General features: G+C 35.0%; 1 protein-coding gene across 3 annotated transcripts in view; it reads right to left on the bottom strand.

Moving 5' to 3' along the window:
• Positions 1-3,036: 3,036 nt before the first annotated feature.
• The window catches only part of Dgkh (diacylglycerol kinase eta), a 185,474-nt gene continuing 172,699 nt past the window's right edge, over positions 3,037-15,811 (bottom strand). For all 3 annotated transcript variants that reach the window (XM_078015867.1, XM_078015868.1, XM_013364905.4), the window contains one exon: positions 3,037-15,515. In XM_078015867.1, coding sequence (XP_077871993.1) covers positions 15,426-15,515 — 90 coding nt within the window. In that variant the 3' untranslated portion in view covers positions 3,037-15,425. The remainder of the gene's footprint in view (positions 15,516-15,811) is intronic.

The following is a 15,811-nucleotide window of genomic DNA, read 5'->3' as shown; positions in this document are numbered from 1 at the left end:
GCAGAGCTAGGAAAGGAAAGTTCCTCGTACTATTTGAAAGAGTCTCTTTTTCCCACCTGAAAGCTCTCATGTATTTAGTTTTCCTGGTGAAAATTCCAATTTGCTTGTGTGATAAACCATTTGCTGTCAAGATTAGGGCACTGGGCTTTATCAAGACTATGGCTAGGTAAACAGATTGCTACTTTAAGAAGAATTAGTATACAATAAAATATAATTTGCATTTAAAATTAAAAGTAATTTAGTATGATTCAGAAAGTCTGTCAGAATCAAGCAGTACTGAGTCATGATGTAAGTATATAAAAACATTGGTTAATAGCACTTTTAAAGGGAACTAGAGCTTAAATTTTGGTTCACTTATTTCCTAATGCAGTTAGGACTGCATAGTTGGCCTTTATGTATGATCAGTTGCTGGACTGAGAGCCACTTATGGTTATCTGGTCTTCTGATCTGATGCTTGATTACTTCTGGTTTATTCAACAAATATACATACCATATACATATGTTCAGCATATACATACATACCATATACATCCAATAGCCAAGCGCTATTCCATGCATTGGGATACAATGGTGAAAACATTCTCTTTCCTCATGGAATTAATATTCTTGTGGGAACCAGGTGATTGCCAGCTTCCGTTCAAACTCCTCTCTCAAGGGAACTCATGAGCCATCACATCTTTAGACATCGCAGTCTCTCCTGTCGATTTTCACTTTCATATCTCATTTAGAACTAATACAAACCCACTTTGTCACAATAGCCCCTTAAATATTTGAAGACATATATCTAATCTCATTTCCTCTGGTCTACCTTCACTCCCCAACCCTGAATGTTCTTTTCCAAGCTAAGACACTGCCATTCCCTCAACTATACCTCCTGGGACAGCTTCTCACCCTCTGAATGTGATACAGGTTGTGTCTGGTATAACTAATAGCTAATGAAGACTTGCTATTCTTATGACACTTAGTGGCCACTTATTAAACTTTTCTCTTATTTCCAAATAACCTTTTTATACTCTGCTTTGTGATGCCAGGGGTTGGGACTCTGTAAGTGGCACTGGCTTTGGCAGCTGGTTTCCTGCCCAACAGAGATGTTAGAGGGAGACTGGATGGCAGTGAGAGGAAGGCCTGGCTCTTCATGTTTTGCTGTAGTTACCAGTGTCCTGGTGGCATAAGTTCTCACTGTGGCTGAGGCAGCTGGTTCTGTTCTCCACCTCCTTCCTTTGGCACTCCCCCAAGCACCATCAGGAGAACACCCTTTTCTCTGAGGCTTGAGTTCCAGATCTGTGGGACGACTCTTCTTTGTTCCTGAGGGTCTTTCAGAACAACTTCATCTTCTCTAGGGGCTTCAACCCATATAAAGGATGACCTGTGACTCTATATTTCCTCCCCATACCTCTCTTCAATATTATGCATACAATAGACATCCTATACTTACCTTAAACCTGTGATATGAATATGACCTTGATTTCCTTTTCAGTTAGTAGAAACCTGGGCTTCATCCACAATCTCCAAGTTCAAGCCATTTACACCTAACTATATGTCAGATCTGTTCCTTTCTTTCCATTTCCACTAAAATGCCCTTCAAAAGTTCCTCACTGTTCTTGCCTAGACTCAAATCTGTAGCACAGTTCTTGCCCTCACCTACTCCAGGTCCATCTTCTGTCTCTCCCTGTTCTCTTGCTGTTAGTCATACCCTCTCTGCTGCCTTGCTTCTTTTTCTTGCCATGTCCTTTCTGCCTTTCCCACACATGCACTTTGTCCAAGACACAACTTGCCGCAGTCTGGCTGGGCACAGTTCAGGAGCCACTTGTCAAAAGAAACAAACTTTATTTTTAGAACCACACACGCCAAACAAAACAGCTCCTCAGGGAAAAAACCTTCAGAGCCCAACTGCCACCACTGGCTTCCCACAAGCCTCTCAACCACCCCCACTCCTCCTGCTCTTGAGGCTGATTGGCTAGGTCAGTGGGCAGAGCCAAAAAAAGTCCCCCAGTGAGCAGCTCCGTGGTCTGAAAGGGTGGGGAAACAGCCCAATGAGCATCACCGCAGAGGAGCCAATCAGTTGGCAGCTAGAAGTTTGCTGGGGCCGCTATGAGCCAATCATCAACTGGCAGCTGGAAGTTTGCTGGGGCCCCTTCGGCTGTGGCTCTCAACAACAACTTAATGTCACCTATCCAGGAAGACACTCTTAAACCTCCTTGTTCTGTGTTCCACACATAACAGTTTGTGTGCTATTCACAGATCATTACCACTGCAGACACTTGCATATGTCAGGCTCTTAACTATATTTTGGTGAACTTCAAGGAAGCATTACTACAAAGGAAAGCTAGATTATAACTTTGCCATTAAGAATTCCAAGAGATGGAATACTATTCAGCAATGAAAAGACCCTAACCAATCAACCAAACAAAAAACTACTGATATATACAAAGATTCAGACAAATCTCCGTGGAATTGTGCTGAGTGAAAAATTATGCTATATAATTCCATTAACATAACCTATTTGAAATAATATAATAATAAAAATAGAGATAGTAAGTGGTTTCCTAAGGTTAAGAAGTAGATTAGGACAGGAGGGTCATAACTGTGCTCACAAAACAGCAAAATGAAGCTGGGCATGGTGGCACATGCCTGTAATCCAAGCAGGCCAGGAGGGGCAGACAGGAGGATCCCAGGTTGGAGGCAGCGTTGGCAACTCAGCAAGACCCTTCTCAAATAAAAATATAAAAAGGGCTGAGAATATAGATAGGTCAGTGGTAAGGTACCTGCTGGGTTAAAAAAAAAAAAAAAGAAGCAACATGGGTTGTGAGTCCTTATGGTGATACAACTGTTCAGCATCTTGACCTTATCAATGTCAATACCATTCTGGGTTTGGTATTATACACTGTACTGATCTTTTCCAAGATGTCACCACTGGGGGAAAATGGGCAAATGGTACAAAGAATCACTGTATATTACTTCTTACAACTGCATATGAATCTACAAGATAAAAAATTTAAAAATATTTCCCTCTATGAATAAAATAAAACTCACACCTTCTTCAAATGCATTCTTTTATTGAGAAGAACAATCTCAAGGTAGTGCCCTTTGGGAAAGACATTTCTCATCATCATGTACATCAGGATCAACCATTACTCTCAGCAAAGTACAAAAATAAACACATCAGTGACTTCCATACAATAAATACATAATCATGCATCCCACAATAAAAGGCACCAAAAACTGGTCACTTAGTAGTCATAAAAATTACTAGCTACATTAACAAAGCCACCCAAATTATCTGTACAAGGAAATGTAACAATATATTCCAAAGGTGAAAACACATAAAACATCTTTAAAATAGTATGCAATAAATATCTCAATTGTTGAATATATTTTAAAAATTATGCCATTATAAACAGCATGTAAACAAACAAAACTCACGTTTTCTTATCATTATGAAAAGTAATAAGAGCCAAAGTTATAACCTCTGCTCTGTCAGGTATATTTCACTGGCAAGTGTGCTAAGCAGTTAAAAGTTTCACTCTTTTCTGTAGCAAACAGAGCCCACTGTGTAATAAATAGACATTACCTGAATCTTTCAGATATAAGTACTTAGTTTTAAAACAGACTACAAAAATGTAGTAAATGTTTACCAAGAAATAATATGGTAAGGCTAAATTAAAACTAACTTTTGCAATATAAGGAATAGAAGGAACTCTACTGTTAGGTTTTCGACCTGATGATAAATTAGAGGCAAATAATTTCATTCTATTTATTGAAAGGTGAAATGAATGTGCTTAACAGAAGGGCAAAGTGTCCAGCCTCCTGAGCCTCTTTCTTTTATAAATGTTTTAGAAAACCAAAGAGTAAATTTATTGAATTAAGGATTTTCTTTTGCTAGGGGACATAAAAAATAGCTGATATTTTATATTGATTAGAAACAGTGACTTAAAATATACCTATCAAAATGTGAATACACATACAAGTAAGGTTTTTTCCATACTTCCTGACAGTAAAAATACAGTTTCTTTCTTCTCTAAAGGAACCTGATAGCTTAACCTTCAATAAATATTCAAAGATATTGTTTTATAACTCAAATATTTTTGTTTTGTTTCATTTCTATCAGAGCTTTGTGGCACACACACATACTAGTGGCACATTTACTATATGCTTAGATAAGTACATTAACCTGTTAAATATTATTATTCTCTACTCCCCACTAAAAACAACTGAGGTGAAAACATTAAATCACAACTTCAAATGAATCCTTTAATGTCTATGGAAAAGCGTTTACTGTTTTTCTCCTGGGGTTTTACAATGTATGCCTCTTAGACATGTTGTTGTGTGTGTCACTAACACATGCCTTCCAAAAATGAACTAAAGTTCAACTCATGTTCTACAAATATTTTAGTCACTTGGATCACATTTAGCACCTGCCATTCTACAGAACTGATGAAACACATAATTGATTCAGATGGTCAAAATTACTTGTGGCTGACATGAAAATACAGAAATCATAGGCATAGGGCTGGGGTTTTGTTTCAGTGGTAGAGCACTTGCCTAGCATGTGTGAGGCACTGGGTTTGATTCTCAACACTGCACATAAATAAATGAATAAAATAAAGGTCCATTGCCGCGACCCCTCGCCAGCAAGGAGGACACGACACAGGATTCTTCTTTCAGCAGTTTATTCAGGCCTTTAATTATGTGTCTCTGGAAGCTTCTCCTACTACTACTATTACTACTACTACTACTGCTACTGCTGCTGCTACCACTTCTACTTCTACCACTTCTTTCTACTTCTACTTCTACTCTACCACTACTCTTCACCCGAGCGCCCCAGCCTTGATAAAGCACATCAAGCCCCAATGCACAACTGCCACCTGGACCTTTCTCATAGGGTGTTTTACAGCTACGTGCCAACTCTCCCAAAACAAGGAGTTGTTTATCACAGGCCACGGCGCTTATCAGCGCCATCTTGTAATGGCGGCCACAGTTCACAGAAACGGCTCACCACAGTCCATCAACGTCTAAATTTTTGTTAATTACGGGCATAAAAATGAGATTACTTCTTTATGACAAACAATTTGGTCAGTTGAAGCATACATCTCTGAAATAAACTGGGCAACGTTTGGTTTAAAAAAGAATGTCCTCTGAATATCTTAAACAGACTCAAGAAAAATAATTGTGAAAACAAACTTGAACTAATCTATTGGACAGAAGCCATGTCTCATTTTAGTTGTATCCTTAACATCTAAATGAGTGCCAAGAATACAGGAGGCAGAAAAACGTCTATCAAATGAGTGAAGGAAAATCACATTTAATTAAATAAATTTTGACTAGTATTTATTTAGATTAACTCATCATTATTTTGGGACATGATAGAAAAGCTTTATAAAAGTCACAAAAGAAAAACAGGCCCATATTTAATGGTTTTAGTCTTTAGATTCTACCAAGGGTGATGACAGACACAAACCTACTTTACATTGATATTACAGTCATCATTAACTATCTGAAATCACACAAATCTTCCTCGTTAAATATATTAAGACATTTCACCTTCATTGCTTTTTTTTTAATTCCTTCTCAAGTCTCTTTTGTGTGTAGGTAATCAATGTATGTGTTTATGAAGATCATGTATACCTAATGTCTGTATGAGATAATCTTTAGGAGATATTTATGAATCACAAACAAGAATTTGGCAATTGTGTGATAAACCATAGCCTTACTTTAGAAATGAATTTTCATATTTGGTAGATCTTCCTGATGTACAATCCTCAAATAGCTACCCTTCATAAAACCACCCTTTTTGCCTGTTCATCTCCTTTTGGTTTGTCCAGAATGCATGCACACTCATAAATGTATTCACCTTGTGTCTTTTCGGGGAGTTCTGATGTTTTATTTATAAAAGTACAAACATATAGAGATATTTGGATTTTATATTTCCTTCATCTAAAAACATTTCTCAGAGTTCAATTATGTGCTAGCAGACATTGTAACTACAAAGAGAAAAATTCAGGGGGGAGAGGCAGGCATGGGTGTGTGTGTGTGTGTGTTGTGTATTTCTAATTGAAATATAAATGTTTTTAACATAAAAACTTTCAAAATACTATTGGCCATGGATGAAATAAATACATGCCTGGAGACATCAGGTAGGGCTTCACAGAAGATATGAACTGAGTCTTGAATAAATTGATCTATGGCATGGGATTATTCCAAGGCACTAAATTGTGAATATTTCCAAATGTCTGGATTACAAAGTCAATAGAGGGACGGTAGTGGAGGATGCTAAAAGTGTGGGGAGAAGAACAGTCACAGAGTATCTTATCTGTCCTGCTAAAGAGTTGGGCTGATATCCTATAAAGAAAAGGGTACTTAAGAATTTTTAGCAAAGAAATGAAAAAGCAAATTCAAGTCTTCTACTCTGGTGGGAGAGAGTAAAATAGGAAAACTGGTTGTTGTAAAGCACAGGAAAGAAAAATGATAAGGCTTGTATTGATGAAGGCCTAAAATAAGGCAACAGAATTATCACTTTACTACAACTAATTAGCAACAGAATAGAATGCCAATTCAGCTTTTGAGATGGTCAAAATGAAATATTCAATTGCCAAAATAATGAAAAAATATGATATATAAAATGCTTTTACTTGCCCAATCCAAAACCAAGATTAAATTATGCATTTGTTTTGTTCCATATTTTAGTTTATGAGTTTCTTGGTAGAAGAACATATCTACAAAATGTTGTCATAAAAACTGTGTCATCTTTCAATGCTTTTCAAGTAAAAGGAAGAAAGGAAACAAAAGAACTATTTAAGTTCATAGCTTCCATTCTCATCATTATTTCTATTAAAACACTGCTACACAACTGAAATCTGCAAACAGGGCAGGTTCTAATTAAAATGAATTAGAATTAATTTCAATTATACTAAGGTCATCTGTATATCAGGTCATTGAAGTAAAGCAAATTCCAGGGAAATAATTTTTTCCAGTCAACAAATCATTCTGGAATAATCATTTAGAGATCTGTTTTCATGAAAATTAAGTTGTATCATTAAGACAGATCAAAATATCATGTCGACAAATTCCAATTAGGTCTTTTCTTTTATGTCATACAGCATATAGCCTCTTATAATTCCACATTTCTAGGGGAGGGGATTGCTACAGGAGCTTCAAGTTACCATATTGTGCTATAATAAACACTGTGCTATAATAAACATTGTGCTACAATAAATATAATAATATACCAGATTTAGCAAAGAAAGCTTCACGTTAAGAATCAGATAGTGACTGAATTCAAATGTCATGCAAAAATAAAGTCAGCATTCACTTATCCTTATATAATTACTTTAACCAAGTTATTTGAATTTTTCATTTATTTTCCTTAATTGTGCCCAGATTTCAATTATGGCAACAATTAAGACGACCTCTGGCTTAGTTTCTCTATGGGAAGTTTAGGAGGTGTGCTGCATGAGAGAATACTATTCCACAGTCTGAAAATGCACTTAGTGACCTGTGCTATAGATCAAAGGCACCCTTCAGAATGGGCTTACCCTTGAGGAAGTAACATCACAGGGAAAAACCTAGGTAAAGAGACATATTTCATTTTTTTAAACAACTAGTTTAAAGATAATTTTCTCCTTAGAGAATTAAAGATAGGAAGACCTTAATTTTAAAAAGAAATATATATTTACCTCTATAAAATAGTTGTTTGGGGAAAGTATAGAAAAAATGAAATTACTCAAAATTTTTAAAGATTTTAGAAGTGAGTTGTTAGCTTATCCTAAAATGAATATGACCCTGTAGCATACAGATGAAAATGCCTATAACCCACAGATGGTACTAATTTAACTTCATTTTCCCTTAAATTTTTTGCAGTACTGGGGACAGAATCCAGGACTCAAGTATGCCAGGTAAGTGCTCTACTACTGAGCTATGTGCCAGCCCTTTGCTTTCACGTTTAAAAGACACACCAAATGGTATAAATTTGACTTTTAATTTTCATGCTATATGTCTCTCTTTAGATATAAATAATAGTAGAAAAGAAATGACAAATTTAAGTATGATTCACACTTAACATGGTTCCTTTTATAGCAGAAAAATTAACCAAGTACTTATAATTGGCAATATCATGTGGCATTTCTAATTGGGAAAACAGAGGCACCAAAACATATAGCTTATAGAAAAGGTCATGATGAGCCACTGCCGAAGTCAGTTGTGGAATCAGGTAAACTGACAATATTCCCATCTCTAGAATTATAGAATGTAGATCTTTACAAAGATTATAACTTTTAATGATTTTTTGCTCTTTTAAATGAAAAGTCATTGCTAACAAATTTTAGGGCTTAACAACTGTATGAAAATCTCTGGTCTGCATGGTGTAGGTCTGATTCACATTTACCCAGTGTTCTTTTATTAGGAAACAGCTAAGCCCTTTGGACTAGTTTCTCTGAGACTCTCACTAAGTGGAAAAAGCACAGACATCTGTCCCATGGAATAAACACTTGTGTGGACTATATCAAATGTCTTGAACAATTAGTCATCCTAACTACTTCCTTAAAAGTTCTAAATTTCACCAGTAAAATGGGATCCCTGAATTCACTAGCTATTTTGATAAAATCTAGATATAGTCTCTGATATCGTCAATGTGCCATTTTTTTGTTTTGTGGTATTATGCCCACCATACCATATATCTTGCATGTGCTTTGTATTTCTATAAGCTGAAAAATAACTATATTCAAACTATTCCCAAATCTTTGTCAAACTATCAGCAGTTTCCCATCTCTTAAAATGTCTATATAATGTTTCTCACATATTTTCACTTTCCTACTTTTGATAATTGCTTGTGCAACTGTAAAATTAATATAAAACCCTGTCTTTAAAAATGATAATAAACTAATTCCTTAATCTTCTAATATAAATTCTTAAATATATCACAATTCATCTACCTTGCCCACTGTAAAATAGAATGAAACAGTGGAATTTAGGGGTTATTCAAGTGATTTCTTTGGCATACCACACGGCTTCACACCGATTTTTTTTTTTTTCCTTTTCCCCTTGTTTTTACTTCCTTGAAAACAGGTGATTTTATTCTGTGGGGTTGAGTTGTGCTATTGTGTTTTAAAAGTTGGATTTTTAAACAATGTAATTGAGAACAGGTTTAAATAGAAATGATTCAAAACTCAATTAAAATTTCATTTATATATTTGACAGAAACAAATAACCATTATCCATGGTTACTATTTGTAAAATAGCTCATAGTCCAATGCAAAAATGTTAAAAAATATATACCAAGACCTGACTGCTAGAGGTATGTGATACTTTGGGGAATTCAAATTCTCAATGTTCATTTAAATGTTGTATTGGCAGTATAATCTCTTATAACAAATACTGAAAATTCATCACAGGAAAAAAGTTATGAAGACGTGTTATATATTGGTAAACTGTAGCATAATGAATCCCTTGGCTCTATTAAATTCTTAACATTGGTCATTTCCTTTGGCTTTATGCCCTTTGATACTTATTTTAGACATGAAAATCATTTTTTAAAAGTCCCTACTGTTCAATTATCTATTATGATGAAGAATATCAGTTTTTACAAGAAAAAAATTGGGCATCTGTTTGACAGAAATGAGTACTTCAAGTATATAAGTAAATCATTAACAGAGCTATTACACTCTAGGCAACAGCAGTAAAAAGGAAAAGAGCTAGAATATGCATTTTGTATAAAGATTACATTTCACAATATAATAAATAAATGAACTGACTTATACAACTTGTGAAAACCTTCCAATGGTTATAAGTAATACTGCCTATGATTGACGTTGCTGTTGTCAGCATTGTCTCGCATACAACAATTCAAAGGTAAAATTTTTGTCCTTAAAGCCACAAAATATACAGAGCTTTTGTTTGTTATTAAATATCTTGTTTGCCAAAAGTCCTGCAAACTAAAATACACCCTGGCAATTTGAATAACCAGAGCGATAATTATTTTGATATAAAAGGGTAAGAAACATTTTAGTATGAAAATTAATAACACCAGTAAAAGGAGGAACCTGTTGTATAAATAGACGTGTTAACCAAAAGTAAGACTTTAACCTTGCATAAGAGAAAGAAAAAGTTTAATACAACTTATTAAAGATTTGAAAATAATTACCATATTTTCCCAGCTCTAGATAAATATATTACTCCAATTAACTAGTCATCTTCAATATACAATATATAACTCACAAAACTGGGAATGTTACAATACCAAAACCTTTCACAGCACTAGTTACCAGTTACCAGAACTGCAAGCAATCTTTAGCTACATATTAGTTTAATACTTAGAGTATAGAAATAGATATGGCTAAGTTGTGTAAAACAATAGTGCAATCAAACATTAAGGGCCCCAAGATATAGTCTTTTTCCCTGTTAGCTTGTATATCTAACTGCATTATCCTACTTTAATAGCATTATCAACTGAGTATAAAACCCCTTTATTTTAATGAATTTTAAAAGTAACTGTCCTGTTAGATTTGGTTAATTTACTCTTGAAATGCAGTTACTCTGAAATACCCAGACTATAAATTCCTAAACAGTGAATAACTTGTTGCTAAAATGAAATATTTTATGTGTAGCTTTAAAAAGTCTTAAGTAGTGGTTTTGTTTTTATTTTTCCAACTAAAACTTGGAAGTGCATAAGAAATTAGGAGAGTATATAAATAATGTAAATAGAATACTTAGTTACATAAAGGGAATTGTTAACTTACATACTATAATATGGAGTTTATCTTAAACATTGTTACTGAGTTAATGCAGTCCCAGTTATTGTTAAACTTCTTTTCCTGAAATTGACAGAATTATACAAATAGGTACAGTCCAGCTGTCTTTAATCTCTCTTCTCTATAATGATAAACCTCTGTACTTCTTTTCTTCTGATATAAATATCTCTGAACAAAACTTGGAAAAATGAGAAAACAGTAATAAAGATAATAAAATTTAGGCTTTGCTTATTGTAGAAGCCAATAATCATCACCTTTTTAAAGATTTGGTTGCTTCCTTAGGGAGGCACCCTATTACTGATATGACATGGAGACTGTTATACAAAGTCAGTCATGGGATGTCTCCTTGGCAACAGTCAAGACCTAGGCCTCATGGCACTTGGAGTGGAGCAGTGAGAGGAGTGTGGCAGCCAAGTTGTAGGAGCCACCAGGGAGGGTGAATCCAGTAGCTAATGGTTCCTACTGGAGGAATTTCTACTTCTCACTTTCTTCTTTCTGTCCTGGGGGAGAACTTGATGTTTTAAAACTGCCACTTGTATTATCCAACTCTAAATTCATTTGTCTATCCAACTTCCATCTGAAAAAATGTAAAATTAGTTCATTGAGGTGGGGATGGTGGGAAGGATCCATGGCATCAAGGTGAAAGATGTATCGTTCTCATGGTTTAATTAAAAGACTCAAAACCTAACAATGTGAAAGTTAACTATGGTGTTAGCCCAGCTGAATATAGTAGACTATTTACTTTAGAAGTATTGTATGGAGGGAGCTCCTATAATTGCTAAGTCATAACTTGTATTCCTGTCAAAAATAACCCATAGAGTCTAAAATAGTGCCATCATTATTTATAAAAAATTAGTTAAGAATCTCTAGGCAGTAGATGTATTTTGACATATTATTATACATTCTGTCATGTATATCTAAAAAAAAAACAAATAAAAAATAAAAAAGTAATGACCGAAGACACACACACAAAAAGAATCTCTAGGCAGTTATGTTTTGTTAAATTTTATGTGAATTATTAAGTGAAGGATTCCTGACAATAAGTCATTGGGAAAGATTTTATTTTAGAATTAAATAATTTGCATTTAGGGGCCAAAAATGTATTATTTTCAGGCACCATTTTAAGAAATTATTAGCCATGTGAAAATCAAGATAAGTTAGTGTAAGAAACACAGATCCAAATCTAGCAAGACACGCCTACTTTGAGGGAATAAATGACACATTTGTTTTACTTGTAATCATTTTGATCCTTTTTTTTTTTGCATGCCTAATGATTCATTTAATGTGTGTGCTATGTGTCTTCAAGCATGTACTATGGCAACAGGGTAATCTAATGATAAGAGAAAATGAAAATGTACAAGTTGAAGGACAATGATCAGTAATCTTTACTTATCTCAGTACATAGTCTTCTGAAATGTCCCTTGTGACTTGTCATGAATAAACAAACACGCCACAGGGGCAAGAAACTAAGCAGATGGATTGCTACTGGCTTACAGTACAGTGAGGGACTGGAGAAAGTTCAGCTGTGCTGCTTAACCAATCTCCTATGCTCCACCTTAGTTACCCAAATAAACCCATTAGGTAGGGAGACCCCATCTAGAACAGGGTTAAGAATAAGGATTGAGAAGAAAACTCTCCTATGGTGATGAGAGAAAAGAGAACATTTTACACAGGGCAACTGACTGGCAAAGGATGGCGGGAAGGCAGTGAGACTTTGAGCAGCCATTACTATGTTAGGCATGGGAAAACGCAAAGCCAGAAAGTAGGAAAGAAACTGAGAAAGGGAGGTGGAGAGACAATGAATGGGGAATACTGAGAAGTCTGGAATTTTACTTAGGACTGACCCTGTCCCTTTCCTTTTTGAAAAGCAATTTTCCTCGTCAGGGAAAGTAGATTTGGGCTGTGATTCTCCCACCTACGCCCTAATTATCCAGGCGTGGGAGAACCTATGAGGAGGAGCAGTGACAGCTACAGCTGCAATCAGTGCACGGGTGAGCTTCTCAATGTAAGCGTGTGCATGGATCTAAGCAGAGAAGCCATCTGCACTCCTCAGGCTGTGATCCCAGGCTGTGATCCCATGCCAGGGAGAAGCAATTCCCACTTGATGGTTTTTAAACCCCAACTAGGATAAGAAGATGGTTTCTCTGTGATGCTGACAGGAGGCTCTGACGGTGCCATGCTGGTGACAGGTGTCAGTGAAGTCATCTGAGTCCTGCACAGACATATGCAGACAAGCAGACCGACCTTACAGGGAAAATAGCTATCATTTAACAACAAAAAAATTAAAAAATCCAAATTGTCATTCTAAAAGATTTCCCTCATCCAAGAGCCATTTGCAGGAAAATTCTAGTTAAAGATTCTAGTAACTGAGATTTTAAAGAAATTAAAAGATGTTACCTAAGCAAAATGGTCAAACAACAAGAAAAATTTCAATCCTTTACATCATACTCAAATTCAGAACATGTAATAGCTTATAAATCTTTTCTATTAGCAAAGAGGTATTCATTTTTTTTGAGAGGGAATCAATAAAGATTTTTATATTTTATATTAGCACTGTCTTAATACTAGAGTTCCTCTCACCCCTCCTTTCTTGAGACCTGGACCAGGATCAGGGTCTCAAGAGAGTTCTGAGATCTGGCACCTGGTATTTTAGTTTCAAAGGGAGGAAGCACGTGGAGCAGAGACAACATATAGGGTGGGGACTACAAAGAAGACTGGAAAAGGAGACCCCCGGCTTCACAGGAGTGGATAAAATTAAAATTTAACCACCCCTTTAAACTACTTGACACAAATTCCCTTTGGAAAATTTCCATTTGTCCACAACTTAGGTAAAAAGTCAGACATGGAACCCATTGGGTTTATTTATTTGCAGTGATGGGGATTGAGCCTGCAGCCTGACACATGCTAGGCAAGTAAGTGCTCTACCACTGAGTTATGTTCCCAGCCCTCCCATTTTTTTTTTATTTCTAAGATATCCAAATTTTGTGACTTTACTACCAGTTAAATACCCAAGTTATAAATAAGAACAAACTATCACATAATTAAGTTCCTTTGAGGTAAATATATATGTCTGTCAATAGTTCACTTTAAATATTCCTCGATTACTATTTCTCTTAAAACACTGGGGAATATTGTCTAGAAAATATCAATGATACTATGTCTCAATATAATATGTATATGTGTGTAGGTGTATATACACAAATATGTGTATATGTACACTAGTGTGCACGTATAGCTATTGAGCACCTCCCAGGTTACTTTATGAAAACTGTCACACTGGGTCAGTACCCTGTTTATTTTTCTTACATAGAACATTAAAAATAGTATAATTAATTTCTTGGCATTATAATGGCTAAAGAAAGTTTATTTAAGAATATTTTTGTGGCTTCTTGATATGTATGCCTTTGGCTTTCAAATATTTGATAACTGTAATGTTGACTTCTAATGAGCAACTCTAATGTATAGTGGTTTAGAAAAAGGGAAAGAAAATCAACCTGATAGGTTAGAAGAATTATGTGAAATAATAATAATAATTATTATTAATAATAAGAAGAAAGCCCTTAAGAATTTAAATTTTTTCTGTTGGGAAGTTCATGTCAGAAGTCACTGTAACTAGTGGGTGAGTCTGGGTGACCAATCAGTATAAAAATTTCAGTTGAGACCTTGCAGAATTCCTAGATGTCAACAGTCTGTTATAAATTCAAACAAAATATTAGATGATTATTAAAATGAAATGAAAAAACAGGAACAAAATGTGGAAATTTTGCTTTGGAAAGTTGTAATAAGTTCTGTTAGATAACAGCATGTAAGTTTATAAAAATATCCAGACAATTTTCTGAATGTGCATACCTATGGTTTATGTATGATAAGTTAAAATAAAATTGGCTTGCATAAGATGTATATCATTTGTTGATTATGGCACAGACACATGTTCACAAAATCTTAGGTATAGAATATTTATATAAAATTCCACGTTATAGAACAGAAAAGTTCAGTCCCTTAACCAACAAAAAGGTACTTGGGTAGTCATAAATCAAATTCCACTAAAACTGAGATTAAGGCTACCAAAGTGTTACAATATGACATGCAAGAAAAAGAAAGACAATTCAGGCAGGAACTCCGTGCATTAAGATCTGCATTATTTGTAGTATTTGATAGGTTGGTTTAACCATATTCTTTGACCAGTGAATGCTTTGAACCTATGGTAATACCAATCTAACATTCAAAACACAACTTAATGTATATCTTCGTCTCCTAACCAATGATTTGAAGAAAGAAGCCAATTCCTCCAACAATGAAACCCAAGAAGTTTTAGTCACACACCTTTATGATTGCACAGTAAGAACCCTCTATCAGACCAGATCTAAGGAAAGTAAGTAAGTAGCAATTCCACTTTTAGACAATGCAGTTATCTCGGATGCCTCCTACTTTTTTCCAACTATGAGCATATTTGAACATATCAGGTTTGCACAATAAGAAAATGGCTTTATGGAATGTATTTTTGGCACAAAAATATTTTCTAAAACCTCAAATCAAAAATTTCACCCATAATAAAATATCAAGCCACAGAGGTGCTTCAGTGGTGCTTACTTATCTATCCAGAAAACTACAAGAACAGCCAATTGCTTCCAAGAACTTTGTATTGAGTAGCAATTACTTCTCTTCCAAGGAATAGCACCAATATTACACCTCAGACTGGGAAGTGCTCCTTCCAAGCTCTTTAATTCCCTGCAGAATTCGCTTCACATGGCCCACTTTCGGTATCCCCAGGTCCTAAAAAAAAAAAAAAAGAAAAGAAAAGAAAAGAAAGGAAAGGAAAAAGGTAAAAAGAAAGAACCAAGAAAGGAAGAAAGAAAAGAAGATAGAGTTTATTGATAAAACTGTGGATAAAATTTTTAACCAGCAAGTAACATAATTAGCATTCAGTTCATCTATGTCAGTTTATATTCAATGATATAGAAAGTGATAGTTAGAAAAATAAGTTAATGAAACAAAAATAACAATGAAAAATGATCAATCAGTAAAAAAAAAATCACATCCCATACAAACTCCTCTGATTTGCATACAAA

Source organism: Ictidomys tridecemlineatus, chromosome 6 (assembly GCF_052094955.1).
Source record: "Ictidomys tridecemlineatus isolate mIctTri1 chromosome 6, mIctTri1.hap1, whole genome shotgun sequence".
NCBI lineage: Eukaryota > Metazoa > Chordata > Mammalia > Rodentia > Sciuridae > Ictidomys > Ictidomys tridecemlineatus.
Note: the sequence above shows the minus strand (reverse complement) of the source record. Positions and strands in the feature narration are given on the sequence as shown.